At 46.3% G+C, this 26,313-nt stretch overlaps 1 protein-coding gene across 11 annotated transcripts in view; it reads right to left on the bottom strand.

The window, feature by feature from the left end:
- Positions 1–14,028, bottom strand: part of Sirt5 (sirtuin 5) — a 29,815-nt gene extending 15,787 nt beyond the window's left edge. The window contains exons 1-4 of one of the 11 annotated variants that reach the window (XM_006516951.2): positions 13,873–14,028; positions 8,549–8,698; positions 7,452–7,585; positions 2,497–2,722 (exon numbers count right to left, since the gene is read on the bottom strand). In XM_006516951.2, coding sequence (XP_006517014.1) covers positions 2,497–2,722; positions 7,452–7,585; positions 8,549–8,663 — 475 coding nt within the window. In that variant the 5' untranslated portion in view covers positions 8,664–8,698; positions 13,873–14,028. Of the gene's footprint in view, positions 1–2,496; positions 2,756–7,451; positions 7,586–8,548; positions 8,699–10,952; positions 11,019–11,255; positions 11,354–13,436; positions 13,827–13,872 lie in introns of those variants that run through there. The other 10 variants (NM_178848.3, XM_006516953.2, XM_006516952.4 and 7 more) reach the window with 10 other exon arrangements.
- Between the last annotated feature and the right edge of the window lie 12,285 nt (positions 14,029–26,313).

Below are 26,313 nucleotides of genomic sequence, written 5' to 3'. Positions count from 1 at the left end.
GTGGCGGCAAAGTGGGGCACAATGGGAACATGGTGGGGACATGATGGGGGCATGGTGGGGGCACAGTGGGAGCATGGTGGGGGCATGGTGGGAACACGGTGGGGGCATAGCGGGAACATGGAAGCACTCATGACATTGGAACTGTAACAGCTCCGCAGGAAGAGAGAGCAACACTGGCCTAATCTCAAAACCCACCCCTAGTAATACACTTCCTCCGACAAGGACACACCTCCTAATTCTCCTCAAATACTGCCAATCCTTGATGACTAAGAGTTCAAATATATGGGCCTCTGGGGGCCATTTTTATTCAGACCACCGCACATGTACAACCGTTTAACCAACCAAAACCAGATGCTTTCAAGGTCATCACGACTTAGAGAAGATATGGCTATGACTGCATGCATGGCTAACCTCATGCAGCTGACTCTGGAATGATGTCCAGGCGTAGCTGGAGTGGTCCAGAGAGAAGCAACTGCTCTGCCTGAAGCTAAGGGTCTGAGTTACTAACTAGATGCTTAATTATAAAAGGCCAGTGGGCTGGGGAAGACGAGGCAGCTGTTCAGGGTTTAGATTCACACCTAAAAGGTCACAGAATCTTACCTATGATTTAATAGAACTTGAATCTCCTCTAGCACCGAAACTCAGAAAATGAGCAATTAACTAACAAAATAAGAAGAAGTGCTAGTAATAGCAACTTTGTACAATGAGGTGGCCACAATCCAAACTGCATGTTCAGGCTGCTCTGAGGTACATCCCCACCAGTACACACAGACAGTCACAGTGTGCCTAATCTGCCTTCTTCAGGGACCATCGCTCCTCTACCCCATGCTGAGCAGATGGAGCCATCAATCACACGGCCTGTGATTACCCCAGAGGGTACAGTTTTCTGAGGGGCTAGCTGTGATGGTTAATCTTGACTGTCGTCTCAATACATTTTATGATCACCTAGCATATACACCTCTGGGCACGTCTGTGAAGGTGTTTCCAAAGAAATTTAGCTGAGGGACGTTCAGGCTGGAGAGATGGCTCAGTGGTTAGAAGCACTTGGTATTATTGCGGACGATGTAAACTCTATTCTCAGCACCCACGTGTATCTCAAAATCATAACTGAATTTAATGAAATGAGGGGGCTTCCTTTATTGTTACCTCAGGGGAAAGTTCTCATCATTTGTAACAGAAAAATAATAATAATTTAAAAAAAAACCCACCCAATACGCACATGCGACCTTTTGCAATTCTTTAAAGAACCCTATAAGGCTGACGTATTGCATGGCTAGGAAAATGGCTCGTGGGTTGACATTGTAGAGAAATGGACAGACATTTGATGACTGACACACAGCCAGCAGAGTTCAGCGTTGACCAGTGTGGTGGTTTGAATAGGTATGGACCCCATAGACTCAGATGTTTGAATACTCTGCCTATGGGAAGTGGCGCTGTTAGGAGGTGTGGCCTTGTTGAAGGAAGTGCATCACTGTAGGGGGTGGGATTTGAGGTTTCCTATGCTCAAGCTATGCCTAGTATGGCTCATAGTCGCTTCTCCTGCCTGCTGACCAAGATGTAGAACTCTTGGCTCCTCCAGTCCCATGTCTGCCTGCTTCCTGCCATGATAATGAACTAAACCTTTGGAGCTCTAAACCAGCCCCAATTAAATGTTTTCTTTTATAAGAGTTGCAATAAAACCCAACTAAGACAAGCAGAGAACAGATTTCTGTGTCAGGTACCCGTAAGCTGGCTGAGTGTAGCACTCCAGTGTACCTGTACAGAATAGACAACACGAGTGGACTGCTTCTTAACCTGTGCGTGGGGAAACCCATTCCTTGGGTTTGTAGACGCTAAAGCTAACGGCCTTGAGCAGAAAACCACAGAGGAGAGAACCCAGAGCAAGGCAAGACAAACTCCATGGATGCTACAACAACATGGTGGGCTTGTTCCCTCAGGCACTCTGGTGGAACAGGATGACGCCTTCATCAGCAAATTCCCTGCTGACGACAAGGGATAAGTGAATGCCCTCAGGATGTTGAAGTCACAGCCAGCCATGTCCAGTCCTGCTGAAGCCACAGTGATGCTAGCTCCCTCCCAGGCCTGTCTGCTTCCCTCCATGGATAGCTGTGTCAAGCACCACCTTCTTCCATAGATGCCCCAGGGACAGGGGCTTGTGGCTGTGTAGGCCACAGTGGGCAGGAACACTGGTACTCCCTGGTGTGTGGTGGGGTCTGTGGGAGGAACGTGGGGTTTCTTGTGGTATGCCCCGGTAAGGCCTATCTAACTGAAACCCAGGGGTGTTGACACTATTGATCTTAGTCCATCCTCCAAAGACCAGGCTGCAGGAAACAAGTGAGTTGTGCCCAGTGGGCAAGGTGTCCCTTGTTACCAACTGTCCAGGTGCTCTTGGGCACCACTGTGCCCCTGAGGGAAGCGCCACAGCATTCGGGGGAAGGGCAGGTGTCTAGTAGAGTAGGATGGACAAGCTGTGTTTTAAAGTCTCGTTCTCCTCACCGTGGATTTCCAGAAGGTTCTTGGTGCCAGCCTTGCGATGCAACTCGTCAATGTTCTGGGTGATGACCACAACCCGTCTGCCCTGGTCACGAAGCCGGGCTTCACACTGGGCAATGGCCAGGTGCCCGGGGTTGGGTTCTTTGCTCCGCATGACCTCCCTCCGGTAGTGGTAAAACTCCCACACCTGTGATGGGTTTCGAGCAAAGGCCTGAGGGGTTGCCAGGTCCTGAGGGGAGAGAGGCAGAGGTCAGCGAGGGACCTGTGGAGGTGGAAATGAGCGGGCAGTAGGTCAGGCTAGAGTGCATATCACTGGCTTAGATCCCAGCTCTGGGACCAACCAGTCACTCTTAACTCTCCCACTGTTGAGACAGAAGCAACGAAACCCCCCTCACTCAGCTCACAAATTATGAACAGGGAGTCAAGTGACATGTGGGGAAAGATCTGGGGTTGGAATTTACCCCCATAGAGCTATGAGAAATCAATTTCACTGTGTAGGATCTTCAAGAAAAACATGAAAGGAAAATTGCCCCAGCAAAATACATCAGGCCCAGAAAGGAGCTCAGACAGACAACTACACATACATGCACAGACACACACATACATACACACAACTAAAAGCACAGCACGTACAAGCACACAGCACACAACTATACACATCTACACAACTACATACAATTATATGTATTGTGTACAAACTAGACATGTACATGCACCTATACAGAGCTATAACCATATGGGTATTCATATTTATATACACACAATTATATAGGTACACATAGTTACATATATTTATGCTAAAACTACATGTAGATGTTTATATACACACAACTGCATGCATATATACAGCCACATGTAAATAAGTATACATAATCTACATACATATGCATCCATACCCATAAGTACATATAAACAGTTGTACATACTTACATGTAAATGAGATACATATACACACATACACACAAGTATATGCATGTAGCCACATACAAACTGCATATATACACACTTAGACACAGTTATACAGTGTATTCAGCTATACACACGTAGCTACATGTACTTAGAAGTACACATGTATGCATGCATACAACTAAACATAAACATTTAGTTGCATATACTTATACATGAACAAATATATACACACATGCATACAACTACATAAATAACATGTTCTATCTACTTACACACAAATCACATGTATGTACGTACATATAAAAACCATATATATGTATATACATATATATATGTGTGTGTGTGTATATATATATATATATATATAGAGAGAGAGAGAGAGAGAGAGAGAATGCAATGTACTCATAAACTACACATATGTACATACATGTGAAGGAAGGTCAGGAGAACTTGGACCAATCTAGAAAATAGGGCCTGGACCCTTTAAGAAAGGATGCTCCATGCTTAGGAAGACGGGAGCGTCTATACAAACAGCTATATGTACTTACAAACTACATATATAAATGCACACACACCGAACCATACATATAGATGAGCCACATTGAACACATGCACACATATGCATAAGAACAATATATATTAGCAGAATGCAAGAAATATCTGGACTCAAGACACTAGCCCTCTTCTGAGACAGACAGTTCATTCCTGTGATAGAGGCTCACAGCACAGCTGTCCCAGTTGGAAGCTAACAGGAAGTGCACAAGGAAACTCTTAACAGTCACGGAAATGTCCCATATCCTGCCTGTGTCACCTCAGGTCCTCACTGAACTGAATACACAACCAACGGGTTCATTCCAGTCTATGTTAATTTTGAAAAGAAGCACACCAAAGATGCACCCCACTCACAGGCACACCCCAACCCCAGGCAGGGACAATAGCCTTTCCTTTCAAAGTGCAATGTGAGGCCCTCAGGAACCCTGTATCCCATCACCTAGGATACCCTGGCCAGGAGCACCTGTGCACTAACCTAGGAACTGTGAGAGTACATACAAGGGCCCTTGGGGGCAGAGTTGGAATCAGATATGCCCTCTCACCTCTCATCTTACTGGCAACTCTGAGCTTCCCCTGACACTGGAGCAGCCCCAACCCCCACCCCCACCCCCACCCCACCCCCGCCCAAGCTCTTCCTGCCACTGGCTGCTGCTCTCCAGGGATGCCTCTGGGAACCTTCTTTCTTCTTGGACTCTAGAGGCTCTCTATTCCCTTCTCCCCTCCTGGGCGGGAGGAATGCCAGAGCATCCCACAATTTCACCTGCTTCAACCTTTCGGAGGAAGGAAAGGACAGCTGCAAGGCTCGCACTAAGGTGGTTCATTTTGTCTTCATCTAAACAACCAAAATGTCTGAAGCCTGCATCGTGTGCCAGCATTCTGGGGCTGGGAGCATCACAATGGATCCAACACACGGAGTTTGCCGCTCTCTAAAACTAGGGATTTCCAGGATGAGAAAGATGCCTAGGCAGTTAAGAGGGCCCAAGCATAGGGCCAACATTAGGCTATGCACACTCCCCTGTAGCTGCAGCTGCAGTGGACATAATGTCCTCCTCTGTTCTCAGAGGGCGTCATATGCACGTATGTACCACTCCCACCCACATACACACAGCTAAAAATAGAAATGAAATAAACATGTAAGACTATGGATTTTAACGTAACTGAAGAAATAGTGCTATCGTTTGCATCTGCACTATCTTCTCAAGGCCCAGCTGTGGGAGATACGGCTGCCCGCCCGTTTGGTGGAAGCAAAAAGCTGTGAGCCTTTGAGAAGAGAGCTTCGGCCTGATGGGAGAGCTTAGGTCACTGGGGATAAAGCGAAGCATCGTGAGAGGCCCTTGTCGCTTCATCTTTTTTTTTGGTTCTAAGCCATAGCCTTGCTCTGCTTTGTGTTCCCCATGCTCATGGCCATGATGTGTCTTCTCAAGACGGGCCCCAACGCCACAGGGCCAATGGAACATGGACGAAAACTTCCCAAACTTTGAGTTAAAATCAACCTTTTCTCTTTATAAGCCGAACATCTCAGATATCTCTTAAAGAAACAGAGAGGACTTCTATATGTATAGTTTGTGGCTATGTGCATGTAACATGTGCAGATGTGTACATGTGCATGTATATATGTATTGTTTATAAGTACCTGTAGCTATATGTATAGTGTCTGTCTGTCTGTCTGTGTGTGTCTGTGTGTGTGTGTGTGTGTGTGTGTGTGTGTGTGTGTGTGTGTAGCTGTATATAGGTGTGTAGTGGCTATTTATTTATTGATTTGCCAAAAGCTAGAGTCATCTGAGAAGAAAGATCAGTTGAGCAAAGGCCTCCATCAGATTGGCCTGTAGGCAAGTCTGTAGGACATTTTCCTGATTAACAATTGATATGGAAGAGTCCAGCCCACTTGGAGTAGTGGCACCCCTGGGTGGTTGGTACTGGGTGATATAAGAAGCAGCATCCCCCACCCCTCCCTTGGCCTCTGCATCAATTCCTGCCTCCAGGTTTCTGCCTTGGGCTTTTGCTTTGCCTTTCCTCGGTGATGAACTGTGACCTGAGAGTTGTAAGATGAAATGAACCCTTTACTTCCTCAAGTTGCACCATGGTCTTTCAGAAACCTAACCAGGGATAGTATATCACACAGAAATGTCCTGACTTAAAACCATGGTATTGACGGTACAACTTCATCCATCTGCTAAAACTCACTGAACTGTATGCTAAACATGGGTACATTCATCCATGTCTATTTTAACAAACTAATAACCAAATAATAAAACAACAGACCAGCCAAGCAGGACTGGAGAGAGAACTCAGTGGTTAAGAACACTCCTCTTGCAGAGAACCCAAGTTCAGTTCTCAGCATCCACACTAGATGGCTCACAATTGCCTGTACCTCTAGCTTCAGGGGAGCCAGCGCCCTCTTCTGGCTTCCTTGGGAACCCACACATATGTACATATACCTATACACAGATACACACATACACATAAAGAAGATCAAATAAATAATAAAGCTTTTTAATAATAAATTCATTCAACCCCACAGAACTTATGTTGCAGTGTTCTTCATGTCATTGTTTAAACACCAAGCTCTGAGCCTTCAACAAGTTTCACAGAAGTTTTATAGTGTTTAATACTTAACTTCCAATTATCTTCGTATATTTAGCTTTACATCTGAGGACCCAACCTCAGCGTGAAGGGAGTAAACAATTGTCGCGAGGTGAGATCGACCACCCAGAGAGAAAGACGCTCCCTGCGGAGCTGCCTGCAAGCCGTGTAGAGAAGCTCTGGGGTCCTCTGTACCACATAGGACACAGTTTTGGGGTCACACTGGTTGAGGCAAGCTTTCCAGCAATCCAACTGATGAATTATCCCACTCCTTATAAGTAACACCCCCCCACACACACACACACTCATACTCCCGTTAGTAACTACAATAAAAGACTCACTACGTCACCAAATTGGACAGTGGGTACACTCATTACTTTGGTCTGTCAGGGGCTCCCTTTCTGGGGTGAAGTGTGTGTGTGTGTGTGTGTGTGTGTTTCATACACATAAGTATGCAATTGCATACACCTATGAAGCAGAAGTATTCAGGAGCCAGAGACTACTGAGCATCTTCCTATTTTTCTCTGCCTTCTTGCCTTGAGACACAGTCTCTCAGTGAACTAGAAGCTTGCTGTGTAGCCTCGGCAAGCTTTCAGGAGCCTCCTGTCTCCCCTTCCCAGGGCTGGGTTTCATGCATGCGGAGCCGTGCCTGCCCAGCCCTTTCTGTGGGTGCTGGGATTCAGACTGAGGTCCTCAAGCCTGATGCTCACACAAGTGCTTTTCCGTATCGCCCGGCCCCAGATTTGCTCCCGTAGTCATCGGGGATAGAGACTGTGTTGACAGCAAAACCAAGAGGAGAAAATGGTCACTGCCCGTCTCCAGCACGGCCCCTGCGCTTCTGTGTGGATGCTGGATCGGAACTCCGTAAAAGCTTCATTCAGAAAAGCCTTTGGTGTTCTGGAAGCGTTACTAACCTGAGCCTGCCATTTTCTCCAGTAACCTCCAGCGCCTCTGAAAGTGGGAACCCCACTCTCCGCACTAACGCCAGCCCCCGAGATGATGGCTATGTGCTTGGCGTTCGCAAAACACTTCCGAAAGTCTGCCATATCTAAACAGAAAATAAAACCCGTGTCAATCCAGAGTGCCAGCTGGACATTCATATTCCATATCACCTTTGTATGTCATGAACCTTAACACCAGAAAAAAGAAAAAGTATACTGTACAATACTCCAATAGTAAAAGACGGCTCAGCTAATAAGAGCACTCGTTGCTCTTGCAGAGAACGGGGGTTCGGTTCCCAACACTTACATGGCAGTTCACAACCATCTGCAACTCCGGATCCAGGGGATCTGGTGCCTTCTTCTGATCTCTGTGGCCAGCAGGCACACACATGCAAACATACGGGCAAACACTCACACATATAAATAAATAAATCTTAAAAAATATATATATTTTGGATATTCCAATAAAAAGTATTCCTCAGGGCTGGCGAGATGACTCAGAGGAAAGGCATTGTCACCAAGCCTTGATGACCTGAGTTCAATCTCTGGAAGCCACGTGGTTTTAGGAGATGGGACTTCTACAAGTTGTCCTTTGACCTTGAGACACACCATGGCACACACATGTCCCTCTCCCTTAAATAAATAAATATAAACGTTTTTTAAAAACATTTCCTGCATCATGAAGATACAAGCTTATACACTTGATGGGTGGGTGCGTGGCAGCCTCTCCAGGAAACGAGAGCTTTGGGCACTCATTGGCTCAGCATCTCAGCTTCACTTCGATACCTCCTTGTGATCTACTATACTTAGTCTTTCTATACACAGTTCCCTGGGCTGCTTGGTGTGCATAGCCTGTTGTAGAGCACAGATGTAGAGATTTAAAAGGTTCATGGATCCAAATTTCCTGTGGAAAGTCAAGATAACGCCTTTGTGTTTATGACCAGGCTGAACTGAGGCCAGGTAGGTACCAAATATCTAAAATTCTCGTCCTAGTCGCGTGCCCTGTGGAAATCACGCTAAAGCCCTCTCAGCACCGTGGCCCATGGAGACGCGTAATACAGATGACTTACTTGAACTTGGACGAGCCATGGTGAGGCAGATCTTGCTTTGTGGGGAGGCAGGAGGCTTTCGTCTACAACACAACTGGGAAATGAATCGGCCCGGAGCAATCAGGAGAGGTCGCATCAGGTTTTCGTTGAAGTCTTACTTCCCCAGGCAGGCTGTAGAAAAATTATCAAGCACACAGAAGCAATCAGAAAACATTCACATACATAGTGTGTCTTTGTCTCACTCTCAGTGTTGTTACTTGTATATAGGTACAAACATTTGCTGGTTGACTCAAGATAACTAGTCACACAGAACATGTAACATGAGATCCGTGTTAAAGTATCAAACATCTCACAATTTCTAATTTTATTTTGCTTTTTGTTTTTAAGAGAGAGAGAGACTGGTTACATACTGCAGGGTAGTGTTGAATAATGTTCCTCCCATTGCAGACTCCCAAAGCCTGAGATTACAAGCCTGTATGCCACCCCGAGGAGAGAAATATCTTTTAGGCATTTGGAGATGGGTGAAGTCCAGGGCTTTGATTGTCCCGGGCGGTCGGGACCTACGCTCCGGATCCTTATCTTGTGATTTATTGAACATGGAACTAAACATTGCACCAGTAGAGCTAAAAAAAACCCTGGAGTGAGGTCATAGGTCACTGTGAGCAAGGGACTGTACTGTTAAGAATACCTTGAACATGGTGGATGAGGGGGGAGAGGGAGTTCAAGGTCAGAGAGAGCCTGTCTCAACAAAACAAAACAAACAAAAAACCACCACAACAAAAACAAGATAAAAGAAAGAAAGATAAAAATAAAAAGACACCCTTAACTCCGATAGACATTTAGCCTGGTTGTTTTCATTTATCCACTGGACTGCGGCTTGGACTTGTAGGGCTCCTCAACTGGGGCCGCACACCTGCAAGTAGCATTTGAGAGTCTGAGGGACGCTCTCACCCCAGACCAGAGTCAAGACACATGGCCGAGCCCACAAGCCAACTAGGTAATCTTTTGTGTTTTGTTTGCTTTCTTTGTTTGTTTTTTTCAAAACAGAGTTTTTCTCTGTGGAGCCCTGGCTACCCTGGAACTTGTTCTGCAGACCTCTGAGCAATCTACCTGCCTCTGCCTCCCAAGCTCTGGGAATTAAAGGTGTGTGCCACCGCGCACCATCACTGAGGGGAGGGAGCTTGTGGAGAAAGGATAGAAATGGCCAGCCAGGCAGCCTAGACAAACTCTCAAGTCCAAGGTTCAGTGAGAAACCCTGCCTCCAAAAGTGAAGGACCAGTGAGATGGTGCCTGTCGCCAAGCCCGGTGACCTGGTGATGATCTCCAGCACCCACAGAGAAGTGACTCTTCTGTCCCCTGACCTTCACAGTGTGCTGTGGTGTGAACACAAGAGAAGTGACTCCTCTGTCCCCTGACCTTCACAGTGTGCTGTGGTGTGAACACAGAGAAGTGACTCCTCTGTCCCCTGACCTTCACAGTGTGCTGTGGTGTGAACACAAGAGAAGTGACTCCTCTGTCCCCTGACCTTCACAGTGTGCTGTGGTGTGAACACAAGAGAAGTGACTCCTCTGTCCCCTGACCTTCACAGTGTGCTGTGGTGTGAACACAAGAGAAGTGACTCCTCTGTCCCCTGACCTTCACAGTGTGCTGTGGTGTGAACACAAGAGAAGTGACTCCTCTGTCTCCTGACCTTCACAGTGTGCTGTGGTGTGAACACAAGAGAATTGAATCCTCTGTCCCCTGACCTTCACTCACCCACACATACATGTTTTTTAAAAAATTTAAACGAGTTAGCAATACAAGAAGATAACCAAAAATGGCCTCTGGCCTTCATATATACATTTGTACACACACACACAAATATATATATTCACATACACATCAATTTTTGTACAGAATTCATGGTTGTATTCCTATGACATGCCAAAATAAATAAAGACTAGGGAAGGAGAGGAGGTACAGACGTAGGAAAGCAGGAGCAATGAATGTGTCCTGTGTCCTGATCATGGTGACAGTTACATGGCATGTCTATCAGAACTTACAGAACTCTAAACTCAAAGGGTTCATTTGACTATATCTGAGGTCTATTTACAAATAACAAGTAAAAACTTTTAGCTTTAAAGGATGAAGTTCAGGGGAAGAATGTCCCAGCCACCAACTATGACTATACAGTGGCTTTAAAATGGTTAGGGCTAGCTGGGCAGTGGTGGCACATGCCTTTGATCCCAATATTTAGGAGCCAGAGGCAGCTGGATCTCTGAAGTCCAGGCCAGCCTTGTCTACAGAGCAAGTACCAAGACAACCGAGGTTATACAAAGAAATCCTGTCTCGAACACCTCCCTCCCCACCCCCAAAAATGTTAGTTCTGTGGGACGGTTATGTTCATTGTCATCCTGACTCCATTTAGATCACCATGGAAACACACCTCTGAGATCATCTTTGAGGGGGCCTCTGAGGAGGGAAGACGGCTCGGTCACATGGGCTGGGGTCCTGGACTGAATCAAAAGGAGAAAGCGGGCTGGAGAGATGGCTTAGTGGTTAAGAGCACTGACTGTCCTTCCAGAGGTCCTGAGTTCAAATCCCAGCAACCACATGGTGGCTCACAACCATCTGTAATGGGGTCCGAGACCCTTTTCTGGTGTGTCTGAACAGTATAGCGACTGTATACTCATATACATAAAATAAATATATCTTTAAAAATGAAAAAGGAGAAAAGTTGGCTGGGTACCAGCATTCATCCGCTCTGCTTCCCGACTGCAGATGTGGTGTGACCAGCTGTCTCCGGATCCTGTTGTCATGCCTTCCCAGTGATGATGCTCTGGCCCTCAAACTGTGAGCCAGAACAAACCCCTCCTTCTGAAAGTTGTTTTGGAAAGGTATGTAGTCACAGGGATAAAAATGGAACTAAGGGCAAACTGTGTGTTCTCTGCACTTTGACTATTTATTTATTTATTTATTTATTTATTTATTTATTTAATTGAGACAGGGTCTCTCCATGTAGCCCTTCCTGTCCGTCATGGAACTCAACCAGGCTGACTAGACCTTGAACTCACCAAGATCTGCCTGCCTCTGCCTCCCCTACTGCTGCGGTTAAAAGCGCTTGCCACCACTGTCAGGATGTAACCAGTTTTTAGAAGTCAGAATGAGAGTTTTATATCACCGGATAGAGATCAGCAGAACACATTGCTGGAGGGGAAAGGTTAATTAGTGAGAGATAGGGATGACAAGAATTTGGTACTTATTAGGATGCATAAAATTATGAATCCACAAGAAATTAGTAAAAGAATTAGGTGTGGGTAGGAAATAGTATATAGGGAGATATGAAGGGAAGCCAGGGTTTCAATATCTATGTGAGTGAATATCTTATGTGGACTGTCAGTGTCTTCCAGGCAGCACAAATCATGGAGAAACTAAAGGGTGTTAGTTGTGAGATGTTTTTATTTAGGTTTATTTGTTTTATGTGTGGGAATGTTTTGCTTTGGTCATCTGATTCTTGAAAAGCAGCAGGCTTTTGGGTTCGTGACTTAGACAGGATTACTGAGTGGTCTGGATTTTTGTCCTCATTCACTGTGGTCACATGGAACCTTACCTGGTGATGGTGTTTTATGGCATGGCTTATATTTAACAGAGCACCAAGGCCTATCAGTGGCAAGAAAGCCACCTACTTTTAGAACTGAGCAGGGTACCTGAGTGGGTATTTCTCAAAGGAAGACACTGGGACCATGGAATGAAGCCACAATGAACTATCAGCACAAATCTGCTGGAATTGGCTAGTTATCAAAAAGACAAAAGCTAACATTAACAAGGATGTGGATGAAAAGGAACTGAGATACTGCGAATGTCAGTTAGCATAGCGGTTTTGGTAATCAATATGGAGATCACTCAACAACTTCAAACCAGAATTAGCACGTACTCTAGCAAGCCCCTCCGAGCTTGTTATGAAGGGATTGAAGGTCAATGTGGGCAGGAGAGAGGTATCTACACTTCGATGTTAATTTTGGTGTTACCCACATGGAAACAATCTAGGTGGCAATCAACAGAGGACTAAGGCAAGTGTAGCCTGTGCACACACAATACAATATTAGAACAAGTTCTCGGGCTGGGGAGATGGCTCAGCGGTTAAGGGCACCGACTGCTCTTCCAAAGGTCCTGGATTCAAATCTCAGCAACCACATGGTGGCTCACAACCATTCGTGAGGAGAACTCCCTCTTCTGGCGTGTCTGAAGACAGCTACAGTGTACTTACATATAATAAATAAATCTTTAAAAAAAAATGACCCTGCTAACCTAAGTGAAATAAGCTAAGCAGAGCAGGGCAGGTGGACCGATTTCACACGAGGAGCATAGAAAGGAACAGAATGGTGGTCACCAGAGGCTGGGTGTGGGGAACAAGATGGGGGCATGGAGATGTCTGTCAAGGGCAAGTTTGACTGGTCTTTTGTAGGGCACAGCAACCAAAGTTGATAATGAAGTGATGCACATTTCAAAACTTTAAAACGAGTGAACTCGTAAGGTTCTTACTAAAAAATTTCGAGATGACAGACACATTAATCAGCTTAGCTATCTCTTCTTATATATAATCCATGCATTTATCAAAAGTCCCCACTGCAGCCCAGCAATATACACTACCAACTGAAATGCAGGAGTAGGCACAGGGCAGAGTGCATGGCAACTGTCCTGCAGAAACGTTCACAGGCCTTCCATAAAGACTTTTTGGACACCAAAAGCTCCCAAATGAGATCAGCACCCCAAGAGTCCCAGGCCTTGACACCAACCCTCTCCGCTCATACCTGCTCAGGGCTACCTGCCTTCTAACCTAAAGGGTACAGCCTGGAACCCAGCTGATCACCTTTCCCAACACGTGCGTGCCCACCCTCCAGCCCCCACCCTCGGAGGGTTTTCGGCCCACCTCTGCAGCTGTCGCTCCTGAGCTCCCATCTTCCCAGAGTTGAAAAGTGCGCTACCCCCAACCCTGCCCCCCTCTCAAAAACTTTGGGGCACCATCCTCCCGGCTCGTGGCTGCGCTTTGACCTTTCCCCCTTTCTCTGCTGCCACGATCACCACATCCTGCCGGCTCCACCTTCAGGTTGTGTCGTGATCCTACCCTTTCTGCACTCCCACCGCCACCACTACAACCCGTCCCTGTCACCTTAGCCAAAGTGCCCTTCCTTCCGGTCACTGCCTTCCCGGGCCCAGCTGCTCCCCTAGGTTTCACTCCTACGCCTGGCCCATCCAGCCAACCACAGCGTCGCCGCCGACCCCACCGGCACCCCATCGCGCATGCGCGGGATGGGGCGCGCGGAGCCGAAACAAAGCCCAGACCCCCACCAGTGCCAGACACGCACCTGCAAAAAGCGGTGGGGACCGTGGAGCAGGAGAGGCCTGGGGCGGGGCGCTCCACGTCCTGGTGCCAAGCCCTGGCTGCAGCGGCCCCTGCCGGAGACCCGGAGCGCGACATACTATTGGTGGGACCACGAGTCAGTGGAAGGAGAGGCGACTTGCATGTGTCTTTGTGACCTTCCAAGGCTCATTCCACTGCCCAAATAGGTCAAGAACTACCTACCGCCTGCTCTGTGGCCTCCTTGAGCACACTGGGGGATGCAATTTCAGCACAGAGCTTAGCAAAATCAGAGTCGATTCCCCTGAAAATCTGTGGCCTGGCGAGTCGGTTCCGGGCTAGCCCAAACTGCTCCAACACAACCTAGAGGTTATGATCACTACTGCTGGTGCAAGATCGACTAGCTTTAGGGACAGACTTCTCTGGTCAGGCTCATCAGCATGGCTTTTCTAATACTTCAATTGGTGATGGAGCCAGGGAACCAGAAAGGGAAATAATCCGAGAATTTGGGAGCAAACAGTTCACATTTATCTTTCCCAGGTTAAAACTCAAATGTCGCTGGGCGTGGTGGCGCACGCCTTTAAACCCAGCACTAGACTAGGGAGGCAGAGGCAGGCGGATTTCTGAGTTTGAGGCCAGCCTGGTCTACAAAGTGAGTTGAGTTCCAGGACAGCCAGGGCTACACAGAGAAACCAAAAAACAAAACAAACAAACAAACAAAAAATCTCTCCTCGCCTCTCCTCTCCCCTCCCCCTCCCCCTCCCCCTCTTCTCTTCTTTTGGTGTTGGAGATGTTGAACCCTGCACCTTTCTCGTGTTATGCAAGCACGCTACCACTGAGCTACATCTCCAGCTCTTCAGTTGCTTTTCATGCTTGTGACAATAACTGCCACACACGTTAATTCTTTACTATCAATACGTGGAGGACAGGGAGAGACATTCAGCTTCTTATTGCATATGTAGCCCTCCATCACCCACGGGGTCTGCCATTTCTTTCTTTCTTTTTTTTTTTAATTAGGTATTTTCCTCATTTACATTTCCAATGCTATCCCAAAAGTCCCCCATACCCCCCCCACTCCCCTACCCACCCACTCCCCCTTTTTGGCCCTGGCGTTCCCCTGTACTGGGGCATATAAAGTTCGCAAGTCCAATGGGCCTCTCTTTCCAGTGATGGCCGACTAGGCCATCTTTTGATACATATGCACCTAGAGACAAGAGCTCCGGGGTACTGGTTAGTTCATATTGTTGTTTGAGACGCTGTATTTCATCAAAGTCCAGGAGACTTCCCCCACATCCCAGCTCTGATGCTCCGGCCACTCTAACCTTTCTTCTAGGCTTGGAAAGGCCACCTTTTCCCAACCTCACCTCACACAAGAGATGGTCTGAAGTGGAAATTTCAGGTAGTGTCATGTGATGCAGACTCACATGGTGTCTTGCTGAGGCAAGATCCATGGAAGGACACCAAGAGCTTTGAAGAGAGTATAAATAGGACTCAACAGAATGGGGTGAGATGCTTGCTTAGCTAGCTTTGCAATGCTTCATTGGTCTCCAGCCTTTGCTGATCTTTGCTTCATTGATGGAGTTACGGCAAAGAACGTTTCCCGGTGTCCCAGCTGATCCAATTTGGTGTAGGCCTGGTGGTTTCTGCTGGATCCTGCTGCCACTGTTGATTTGTGTTTGGTATCCTGACACTACAGAACTATATTGCTGGTGTCCTGACAATAGTGATTGGAATCACCCCCAAAGAACCACTTCTAAACAGGTCCACATCTCCTTGTCTTGTTTGCTATTTTTCTCTCCCCAACCTTTGAACTGTGGGCTAGAAGGAGGGTCAAAGCATTTGAGAACCCTGATTAAAAGTAGGTTTTGAAAAAATCTAAGCTACAATGTTTCCTCGGTATTTTGGAATCAGTGGCCAAAAAAGTGTCCGAGGACAAGAAATGGCAGTGGCTGTGGTAAGTTTCCAGGCTCAGACTTAACTCAGGTCAGACTTCAGACTTGGTCATCCATACCATGATAGGTGCACATGGTAAAAGATGCCACCAGAAGAGGCATCTGGGGATCTGGGAGGGTAATAGAGAAGAGTCTCACAAGCAGGAAAGATTACAGACCCCTGAAAAGCAATCCTTTCTAAGGAAAGACAAAAGAAGGCATGTTGAGCAGCTGAGAGAGAATCCATGGTGGTTCTGAGGTTTGGGGGATCACAGTTCCAGGCACTGTATACTTATTGTTTTTGACTCTGCCCCTTGACAATACAGGAAGATGGAAATGGCTGGGGGGCTACAGAGATGGCTCAGCAGTTAAGAGCACTGACTACTCTTCTGAAGGTCCTGAGTTCAAATCCCAGCAACCACATAATGGCTCACAACCATCTGTAATAGAATCTGATGCCCTTTTTTGGTGTATCTGAAGACAGCTACAGTGTACTTATATATAATAATAAATAGATCTTTGGGCAGAAGCAAGCAGGGCTGAGTGGGGCCTGGAGCAAACAGAGGTCCTGAGTTCAATTCCCAGCAATCACATGATGGCTCACAACCATCTGTACAGCTACAGTGTACTCATATACATAAAATAATTAAATCTTTTTTAAAAAGAAAAAGAAAAAAGAAAGTGGGAATGGCTGATATAAAACTAAAGTGTTTGGCTCATTGAACTCTGCAGTGCTTGGATTCTGAGACACTATTCCAGGGCCTCCAGAGTCTTTAAAAGAACTGGATTCATAGCCAGGCAGTGGTGGCACACACCTTTAATCCCAGCAGAGACAAAAGCAGGAAGATCTCTGAGTTTGAGGCCAGCCTGATTTACAGAGGTCCAGGACAGCCAGAGGCTACACACTACACAGAGAAACCCTATTTTGAAAAAACAAATGGAAAAATATTAAATTAAATTTAGAGAGAGAGAGAGAGAGAGAGAGAGAGAGAGAGATATTTGTAACTCATTATCCATCACTTGGAAGCGCTCAGGGAACACTGCCAAGCCAACTGCTGACAGAGGAGTGCCTCTCGGGTTGAGCACGATCCTTTGCCCTCTGTCTTGGAGAAATAAAATAGAAAAGAAGCCGAGGATGCCGTACTAATACGGTGTGGATGTTTGGTTGACAGAAACACAACCATTTACGTCATAAAGTGACCTTGTTTGTTCCCTCGGGTGATATTTGGGGATTAGGCTGGCTCGAGAGGAAGAGCAGTCTAACCATGGCGAGCTACAGGAGCCACTGCTTAAGGAGTGGTTTAATTAGAAAACTGGCTTTGTTGATACCAGATAACAGCTGTTCCTATCCCTCCCAAGTGGAAACAGCGTCTACTGGTCAGGACTCTCCAGAGGAAATGAGAAGCTGAATCTATATTAAAGAGGGATTTATCATCACAAGCTAGGGTCACCTGGGAAGAGGGAATCTAAATTGAGAAAATGTCTCTACCAGATTGGCCTGTAGACAAGTCTGTGAGGCATTTTCTTCATTAATGATTGATGTGGAAAGGGCACAGCCCACTGTGGGCGGTGTCACCCATAGGCATACATAGGAAACTAGCCGAGTGAGCCTTAAAGAGCAAGCCAGTGCGAAGCATTCCTCCAGGGTCTCTGCTTCAGTTCTTGCCCTGAGTTCCCTCAAGGATGGACTGTGATGTGCAAGTGTCAAAGCCAAATGAATCCTTTCCTTTCCAAGTTGCTTTGGATCCAAGCGTTCTCGCAAGGCACCAGAACGCAGAAGCAGACCTCACTGCTGTTCAACTGCAGTATGTTAGCTTCATAGTTAGCTTCATAGTTAGCTTCATAGTTAGCTTCATAGTTAGCTTCATAGCTTCATAGTTAGCTTCATAGTTAGCTTCATAGTTAGCTTCATAGTTAGCTTCATAGTTAGCTTCATAGTTAGCTTCATAGCCCCGGGAAGGGGCAAGGAGATGAATGAGGAGGATTAATCAATGTATTGGGTTTTTTTGTCTTTCTGTGTGTTCATGTGTGTCCGTACATATGCATGCGTGCATGTACACATATCATACCATTCTTCAGGTCCTAGCCACCTTGCTTTTTGAGGCAGGACTTCCTATTGGCCAGGAGCTCCTGATGTAGGCTGGGTGGCCAATGAGCTGTAGAGATTGTTTCAGCCTCCCCAACACTGGGTTTACAAGACCTCAACTACCACACCCACATTTTTCATATGGGTTCTGGGGAATCAAACTCAGGTCTTTGTGCTTTCCCAACTGAGCCATCTCCAGCATTGCTGCTATCTTGGCATGTATTTTAAAAACAGTTCATATTAAATAGCAACGGTGAAAGTGGATATGTAGCTCACAGAATCCCCAAGACCAGGTCTAGGAGCCTCTGCCTGAGCAGTGTCATGCAGAGCATCCTGACACCACAGGACCCATCTCTGGGCTTAGATCAGGCTCACCTACTGTGAAAGCTGCCTTTACAGTTGCCATTCAAAAGTCAAATTTCTTTTCTTTCATAAGATTTATTTTATGTGTGTGTGTTGCCTGTGTTAGTGCACACCTGCACGTGTGTGCACCACATGCATACCGTGCCTGTGGAAGCCAGAAGAGGGTATCAGATTCTCTTAGAAATGGAGTTGCAAGTCACCATGTTGGGTGCTGGAAATCAAACCTAGGCCCTCTGCACGTTCTCTCAATCACTAAGCCATTTCTTCAGACCTCAGTGAGTTAAATTTCTTAAAGGCAGGGAATATGGCTCCGTAGTGGAGAGCCGGTTTAGCATGCACCATATCCTGGGGTTGACCTGCAGCACAGTAGAAGAAGTTCATCTGCATTCTCTTCCACTGTCAGAAAGAGCTCGTTCTGGCTCCTTGTCACCACTGGTTGGCTCTCTTGCAAAGCCCAGATAAGAAGCCTCTGATTGACAGAACCTCTATGCCCTGGGGAAGGGAAAAGTCGGTAATTTTACTTTCTGGTATGAAAGGAAGACTGCCTCCCAGTAAAACCCATAGGAAGTGGATACAAATACTTAGCCTCTAAAGAAGGACCCTGGCACTCTGTAAGAGCAAGCAGCACTCCGTTTAAGCCTTGGCTTTAATTCCTTTCTTTTGATCTGGAAATGCTTTGTGTTGTAGTAACATGGCCTCATGTTTTCTAACAGTAGACAGGCACACTGGCTGTCCACTGCCTCTGGATCTCTTCCTCTGCATGCTCCACCAGAGTGGCTAAATACGAGCACACTGCTAACCTGCTCTTACATTGTCTATTCCACAAACTTATCTCTCTTCCTCATAGCCACAAGAGGTCAAAAAAAGGGCTGGTGAGGTGGTTGAGTAGGTGGCGTGCTTGTCGCTCTAGCATGAGAGACTGAGTTTGGAACCCCAGCACCTACATAAAAAGTGGGGTGTGGGGCTGGAGAGATGGCTTAGCAGTTAAGAGCACTGGCTGCTCTTCCAGAGGTCCTGAGTTCAATTCCCAGCAGCCACATGGTGATTCACAACCATCCATAGTGGGATGATGCCCTCTTCTGGTGTGTCTGAAGACAGCTACAGTGTGTACTCATACATTAAATAAATAATATTGAAAAGTGGGGTGTGGCAGTGTGGGCCTATCATTCCAGATCTTGGGAGGCAGAGACAGGGAGATTCTTGGGCCTCAGTGGCCAGCAGTCTAACCAAATTAGTGAGCTCTGGGCTCAGTGAGAGACACTGTCTCAAAAAGTTAATGGGGATATTAATCAAAGAAGACACTTGATTCCAATCTCTGACTTATACACACACACACACACAAAGATAGAGAGACAGAGAGAAAAAGAGAGAGAGAGCTCAAAAATAATGTGGAGATCCATATGTATGTATGTATATATATATATATATATATATATATATATATATATATGTGTGTGTGTGTGTGTGTGTGTGTGTGTGTGTGTATAATCAGCCATGTCAAATTGCTCTGATACCCTCAGAGGGAATTGAGCAGAATGCTATCCACTCATTCACTTAGATGTATTTGTCCTTTGGCAAAAACCTTGCCTCAAATGAACATTTTCCTCAATGCTTTAAATTTCACAGAACATCAAAAAGCACCTAAGTGCTTTATTTCCGTGCGGGCAATTGGCCGTCACGATTCACTTAGCTATCCATACATTATTGTAGGAAGACTGTTTTTGGTTTTGTTTTGTTTTTTTTTTTTTAATATAACACTTGATACATCCTAAGTGCTTTCAAGTCATTAATAAGCTATCATCCCGTGAATCTCCAGATCAGTATCGACTCCATCTACTTCAAGGGCAGCTATCCAGACTCGGGGTTAAGTGGCTGGCCCAAGGTTAGAGAGTGAACTGATGGTGAGCCTGGGAGTGCAGGATTCAACCGAAGGAGAAAAGCCCAGCACTGCATTATTCATTGGAAAAAGGCTGGATTCAGTCAGGCCGCTTTAAAAGTCAAAGGCACCAGGAGGATTAATTGCATGCCGGTTTGATCCCTTTTAAAACGTGGCCTAGGGTTGTGCAGGCCAATGTTAATTACCTACCCGTCCCAAGACTTCTAAACCAATCCAGCAGGGCACCTCAGCCACAAACAGCACAGTCACTGGACACCTTGCCCTGGGTCTTCACCCCTACATTCTAGCAACGACTTGTTCTTGCTGTTCTTGTTTGAGGCAGGGTCTCATGTGGCCCAGGCTGGTCACAAACTCACTATAGCCAAGGCTGGCTTTGAAATCTTGCCCCACTCCCCAGCCCCATCTACCACCATTCTTGACTATTCAAAACGGTAATATTAGGGATCAATGGAAAAGGTCATCTAGGCTCAGAGTAATTAAATTTTAAATCTTAATATAGAAGATTTTTTTATTTTTATATGCCTGTGTCATTGTGTGTGGGTATGTGCATATGACTGTAGGTGCCAAGAAGGCCAGAGGTGCCAGATCCCTGGGAGCTGGAGTTACTGGCATTTGGGAACTACCTGACAAGGATGCTGGGAACTGAACTTGGGTCCTCTGCAAGAGCAATGTGTGTTTTAGACCTCTGAGCCATCTATCTCCCTAGTCTAAAATCACTTTCTAAAATGAATTAAATAGCCAATATTCTACTTATCATTTGTAAATGTGTTAGATAGTCCATATTCTATTTAGTATAAATAGTTTAAGATATATTTAGCTAAAAGTTATACCTTCGTGTAGAATTCTCGAAATAAGGAGAGACGTCAGGCATGGAGGCTCATGGCTGTAATCTCAGCTCTGAATTCTAAGGCAGAGTGATGATAATAATGATGATGATGATGATTTTGAAGACTGTATGAACTACATAGTAAGTTTGAGGCCAGCCAGGAGTATCTAGTGAGACTCTGATTCTAAAAATTAAAAAGTATGACTGCACTCCAGAAGACTCAACAAGCAGCTGAAAGAGTCAGATGCAGATATTTGCACCCAACCAATGGACAGAAGCAGCTGACCCCTGTGGTTGAATTAGGGAAAGGCTGAAAAGAGCTGAGGAGAAGGGCAATCCTGTAGGAGGACCAGCAGTCTCAATGAATCTGGGCCCCCGAGATCTCTCAAACACTGGACCACCAAACAGGCAGCATGCACCAGCTGATACGAGGCCCCCAACACATACAGTAGAGGACTTCAGGGTCTGTGTTCATTCAGAGATGATGCACCTAACCCTCAAGAGCCTGGAGGCCTTAGGGAGTTTAGAGGTTAGGTGGGCTGGAGGATGGGGACATCCACGTGGAGACAGGGCAGGGAGGAGGTATGGGATGTGGAGCAGTAGGAGGGTGGATGGGAGAGGTGGGGAATGAAATATGGAGTGTAAAATAAACAAATAAATAAATAAATTTATTTAAAAAAATTAAAAAGTAGTGAAAGATTGCAGGATGGTGGTTCCAGGAAAGCCTGGTCTACATACAGATTGAGTTTCAGGACAGCCAACACTGTTACACAGAGAAACCCTGTCTAGGAAAACAATAAGCAAACAACCACAACAACAACCACAACAAACCAAAAACAACCAAAAAAAAAAAAAATTGAAGACAATAAAACCTGGAAAAGGAGAAAGAATTCACGAAGGAATGTCACCTAGTTGCCTAAGCCTGGTGGGCTTCAGGTGGACATTGGATGGAGACCAAGGAAATCTTTGAGAGTGTCGTTTTCAGCGCATCCTGGGGATGGGCCAATAAGGAGCCTGCACACTGTGCCTGCTGCCTCAGCCCAGCCAGAAAGTTTCTCCTTCCTTCTGGAGTGCACTTAGCTGGGCCACATCACTACAGCACACATAACCCAGCACCCGCTTGCCCTTACCGCTAAGGACAGTCAGCTCCTGAACCAGTGAGCAGGGGTTACTCGGGGCTACTCAGGGGATGGTGTTGCTCAGCTGTTCTACGGGGTAGGGATGTTGTTCAATGTTTCTACAGTGTGGGGATGGTGTCCCTGTTCAGTCAGTTCTACAGTGTGGGGATGGTGTCCCTGTTCAGTCAGTTCTACAGTGTGGGGATGGTGTCCCTGTTCAGTTGTGTTCCTTAAGACCCCAGCGAATGTGGAGGAAGCTCTAACAGGTATTGCAGCCCCACTTCCTTAAGCTCCAGATTCAGTGAGAATCGCTCGTCCTGACTGGCTGCACCGTCCACACTTGTAGTCAGGCCTTTCTGCACCGACCAACGCTGCTAGGCTCCTTTCGATCTCTGGTTATTTCCCAGAGAGCACAGACCTGTAGGACAGGCAGGGATAACCCACTGTGCCATATGGATGAGTCGGATGGCTGCGAGTCAAGCACACACAGATATCCAGGAGAAACCAACTGGACCGGCACTGAACATTTGCTTTGTAAATTAAGTTTTATTTATTATTAGTGTGTGTGTGTGTGTGTGTGTGTGTGTGTGTGTGTGTGTGTGTGCAGGCACAAATGTAGAGGTCGGAGAATACTCTTCAGAGGTGGGCTTCACCTGCCACTTTGTTGAAGCTGTGCCTCTCTTGTTTCTCCCACACTGTGAGCTGTGTTCCCCAAGCTAGTTGGCCTATGTAAGACCAAAAGAAATTATGTCAGCAGTGGTGGCATAGACTGCCAGCCTGGTTCTGCGTCTGCCCGCAGGGTGTCTTGGCTGTTGGACTTGAAGGAATGGCATGAAGCAGGGCTGATGGGGACCAGGATCTAGGGCAGCAGGAGTGCCAGGAGAAATAGCTTTTTCAGGGACAGTTTTCAGAAAAATGGCTCTCTTTTATTGGGGAGTGGGTAGGGGTTTCTGGGTCAAGGGTGCATTCTTGGCTGGTGCCGAGATGCTGGGAGTGCTCCATTTGCATGAAGAGGAATTCCAGCACTTGCTGAACATGCCCTCAGATGGAGAGAGGGGTTTAAACCTATAATTTGGCCACCAGGCTACATGACTACCTCAAGGGTGACAGAGGTGGAGGGGTGCACTGGCTGGTTTTGTGTGTCAACTTGACACACGCTGGAGTTATCACAGCGAAAGGAGCCTCCCTTGAGGAAATGCCTCCATGAGATCCAGCTGTAAGGCATTTTCTCAATTAGTGATTAAGGGTGGGAGGACTCAGTGTGGGTGGTGCCATCCCTGGGCTGGTAGTCTTGGGTTCTATAAGAGAGCAAGCTGAGAAAGCCAGGGGAGGCAAGCCAGTAAAGAACATCCCTCCATGGCCTCTGCATCAGCTCCTGCTTCCTGCCCTGCTTGAATTCCAGTCCTGACTTCCTTTGGTGATGAACAGCAATGTGGAAAGTGGAAGCTGAATAAACCCTTTCCTCCCCAACTTGCTTCTTGGTCACGATGTTTGTGCAGGAATAGAAACCCTGACGAAGACAAGGGTCCGATGTCCTATGTGCTCTGGGACACTCAGACCCAGAGCAAGGAGGAAGACAGTATTACTCCTGCTGAAGCTGGTGGATCTGTCTGAGATTAAAATGAACCTTGTGTATACACGGAATCCCAGGCCAATCAGAGCTTCTTGGAGAGGTGTTATGTTTTAGTTACTAGTCTCTTGCTGTGAAGAGACACCATGCCTCAGCAGCAGCAGCAGCAGCAGCAGCAGCAGCAGCAGCAACAGTATCAGAGGCTGCTGTTCATATGATTGAATGCTTAGTCCCCAGTTAGTAGAACTGTTTGGGAAAGATTAGGAGCAGTGACCTTATTGGATGTGCTGTGGCTTTGTTGGAGGAGGTGTGTTAGTGAGGGCAGGCTTTAAAGCCTCTCTCATGTTCTCTCTCCTTCTGTCTCTCTGCTCACTGCTGTGGATTAGTATGTAACGCTCTCAGCTTCTGCCTCCATCACCAAGCCTGTCTCCTTCCTGCCATGATGATCATGGACCAACCCTCTAAAACTGTAAGCACAGCTCCAACAAATGCTTTCTTATAAGAGCTGCCTTGGTCGTGGCGTCTCTTCACAGCAACAGAACAGTAACTAAGACACTACTGAACGTGGCCATTTCTGGGTCATAACTCTGCAGAAACAGAGCTAAACTGCTGCCTCAGGCACTAAATCACACTTTGTAATCTCCTTCACCTACACGGAGATGTGCACAACTTCTGGGTTCTTGTTTAGCTCCTTTCATTTATGGTTTAAGACCGCCGACCGTACAACGAATTTGGGGATTTAGATTTTTCTTTAAAAGAACATCGGAACTGCTACAGTTGTGGTCAGGAGATTTTCCGTATCGAGTTGTTGACCACTAAGTGAGGCAGGCACCATTGGGGCAGATGCCTCTACTAAAGCACCTTCAAAGTAATCCTTAATATATTCTCAGCCAGAACGTCACGATGGAAGCTGAGCATGCGCAAAGACATTCCTGTCCACCACTTTACCCTTAAACATGTGCCCCAGGATCTTGAGCTAAGCGTGCCTACAAAAAGCTCTGTTCTCTATCCTTAAAGTATTACATTTGCAGACTGAGGTTCCTGGGGGGACTCGGCGGGGGTGGGGTGGGGGTGGGGGTGGGCATGACTATATTAAAGATTCCGCAAGGCTGACGGACAGATCGCAACTTCTGTGATTGGGGAGGGCTGGAATGTTTCGGGTCCAGAGCCAAACCATCCTGGGCTATCTCTGCCCTTTAAATAGTCCTTGAGTGCACGCGTCTGGGTGTAACCTAACAGCCCTGAGACTATTTGGTAAATAATTTCATGATTTATGAACAGACCCCCTAGCTTTTGCCAACGTAAAGGTTAAGAACGTTATCGGTTAGCACCCGAGGCTTATAAAACAGACCTTCCCACCCTGCCTTTCTGCAGTGCTTCTGGCAACATTCCCACCAGTGCATTCTTTTCTCATTAACTTTTTTGACATTTATTCCTTGGTGTATATGTGAGTACTGGGGGTACGTGTGTGTCAGAGGATAACCCATGGCAGTTGTTTTCTCCACATGACTGAATTCTGGTCATCAGGCTGTGGTAAGCACATTTATACACTGTGCCATATTGCAGATCTTCCCATGATATATCTTTATTTCATTTTAATGTGTGTGTGTGTGTGTGTGTGTGTGTGTGTGTGTGTAAAATGATGATGATATATGCACACACGGAATAAAACCATTGTGTGCAGTCACATTAATAACCTGACTATTGTCAGACAGTGGTGGCCCACACCTTTAATCCCTGCACTTGGGAGGCAGAGGCAGGCAGATCCCTGAGTTAAAGGCCAGCCTGGTCTAAGAGTGAGTTCCAGGCCAGCCAGGGCTACACAGAAAGATCCAGTCTCAGAGAAAGAAAAAAAGAAAAAAAGAAAAAGATCTGGTTATCTTAGACTATTTAGTTGATTTAAAAACAAAAACAAAAAACAGTCAACAACTGATAGACTAGTCTGAACTTCATTTTCCCTTGTATGTAGGTATAAAGTAAAATATTTCATTCATCTGACAGCATATACTGAAACTCAACATTTCTTGTGATTTCTCTCATCTGGGTGAAGTGCTTTTAACATTTCCAAGAGGTTTCCCAGTGCAATTCAACGTTTAAAGTAACACACGCAGAGAGATGACATATGGCCACCTCACCCCCAGATTTATTTGAACAACTGGTTGCTGTGAGCCACAGGTCTGTGTCCACGCAGAACTGATGGGTTTGAGCCAGCCTCTTCATGCTCCTGGCTCCCTGATCTTTTGGCAAGCCTGCCTAGCATCTAACAGCTCTCATTATAGAAGGTTAAAAAAATGAATAAATAAAAACTCCTTTGTTGCATCTCATTTCAAGCTCTTAGCCTGCCATGAAAACTCACTTTCTTTTGTATCGTGCTCAGTAGAGACAGAATGGCAAGGCACTGTCCCCAGGGGATGATCTTTGTCTCTGTTTGACATTTGCCCACATGGTGGACTCACAACATATAATTTCTGATTAATGTTGATAGTTGAAATCTTTGACTAGAACTGGTTGGGCTTCCTCACTCCGACTGAAATGGGCTGACAATCTTCTCTTGTTTTTTTTTTTTTTTTTTTTTTTTTCCTTTAAATGTGTATCTTCTTCCTACTCCTTCTTTCCAAGGGATCTTGGTCCTCTTGTAGTATAGTCTGTAAGCTGGG

Source organism: Mus musculus, chromosome 13 (assembly GCF_000001635.26).
Source record: "Mus musculus strain C57BL/6J chromosome 13, GRCm38.p6 C57BL/6J".
Classification (NCBI taxonomy): domain Eukaryota; kingdom Metazoa; phylum Chordata; class Mammalia; order Rodentia; family Muridae; genus Mus; species Mus musculus.
This window is presented reverse-complemented; position numbering and strand designations above follow the sequence as displayed.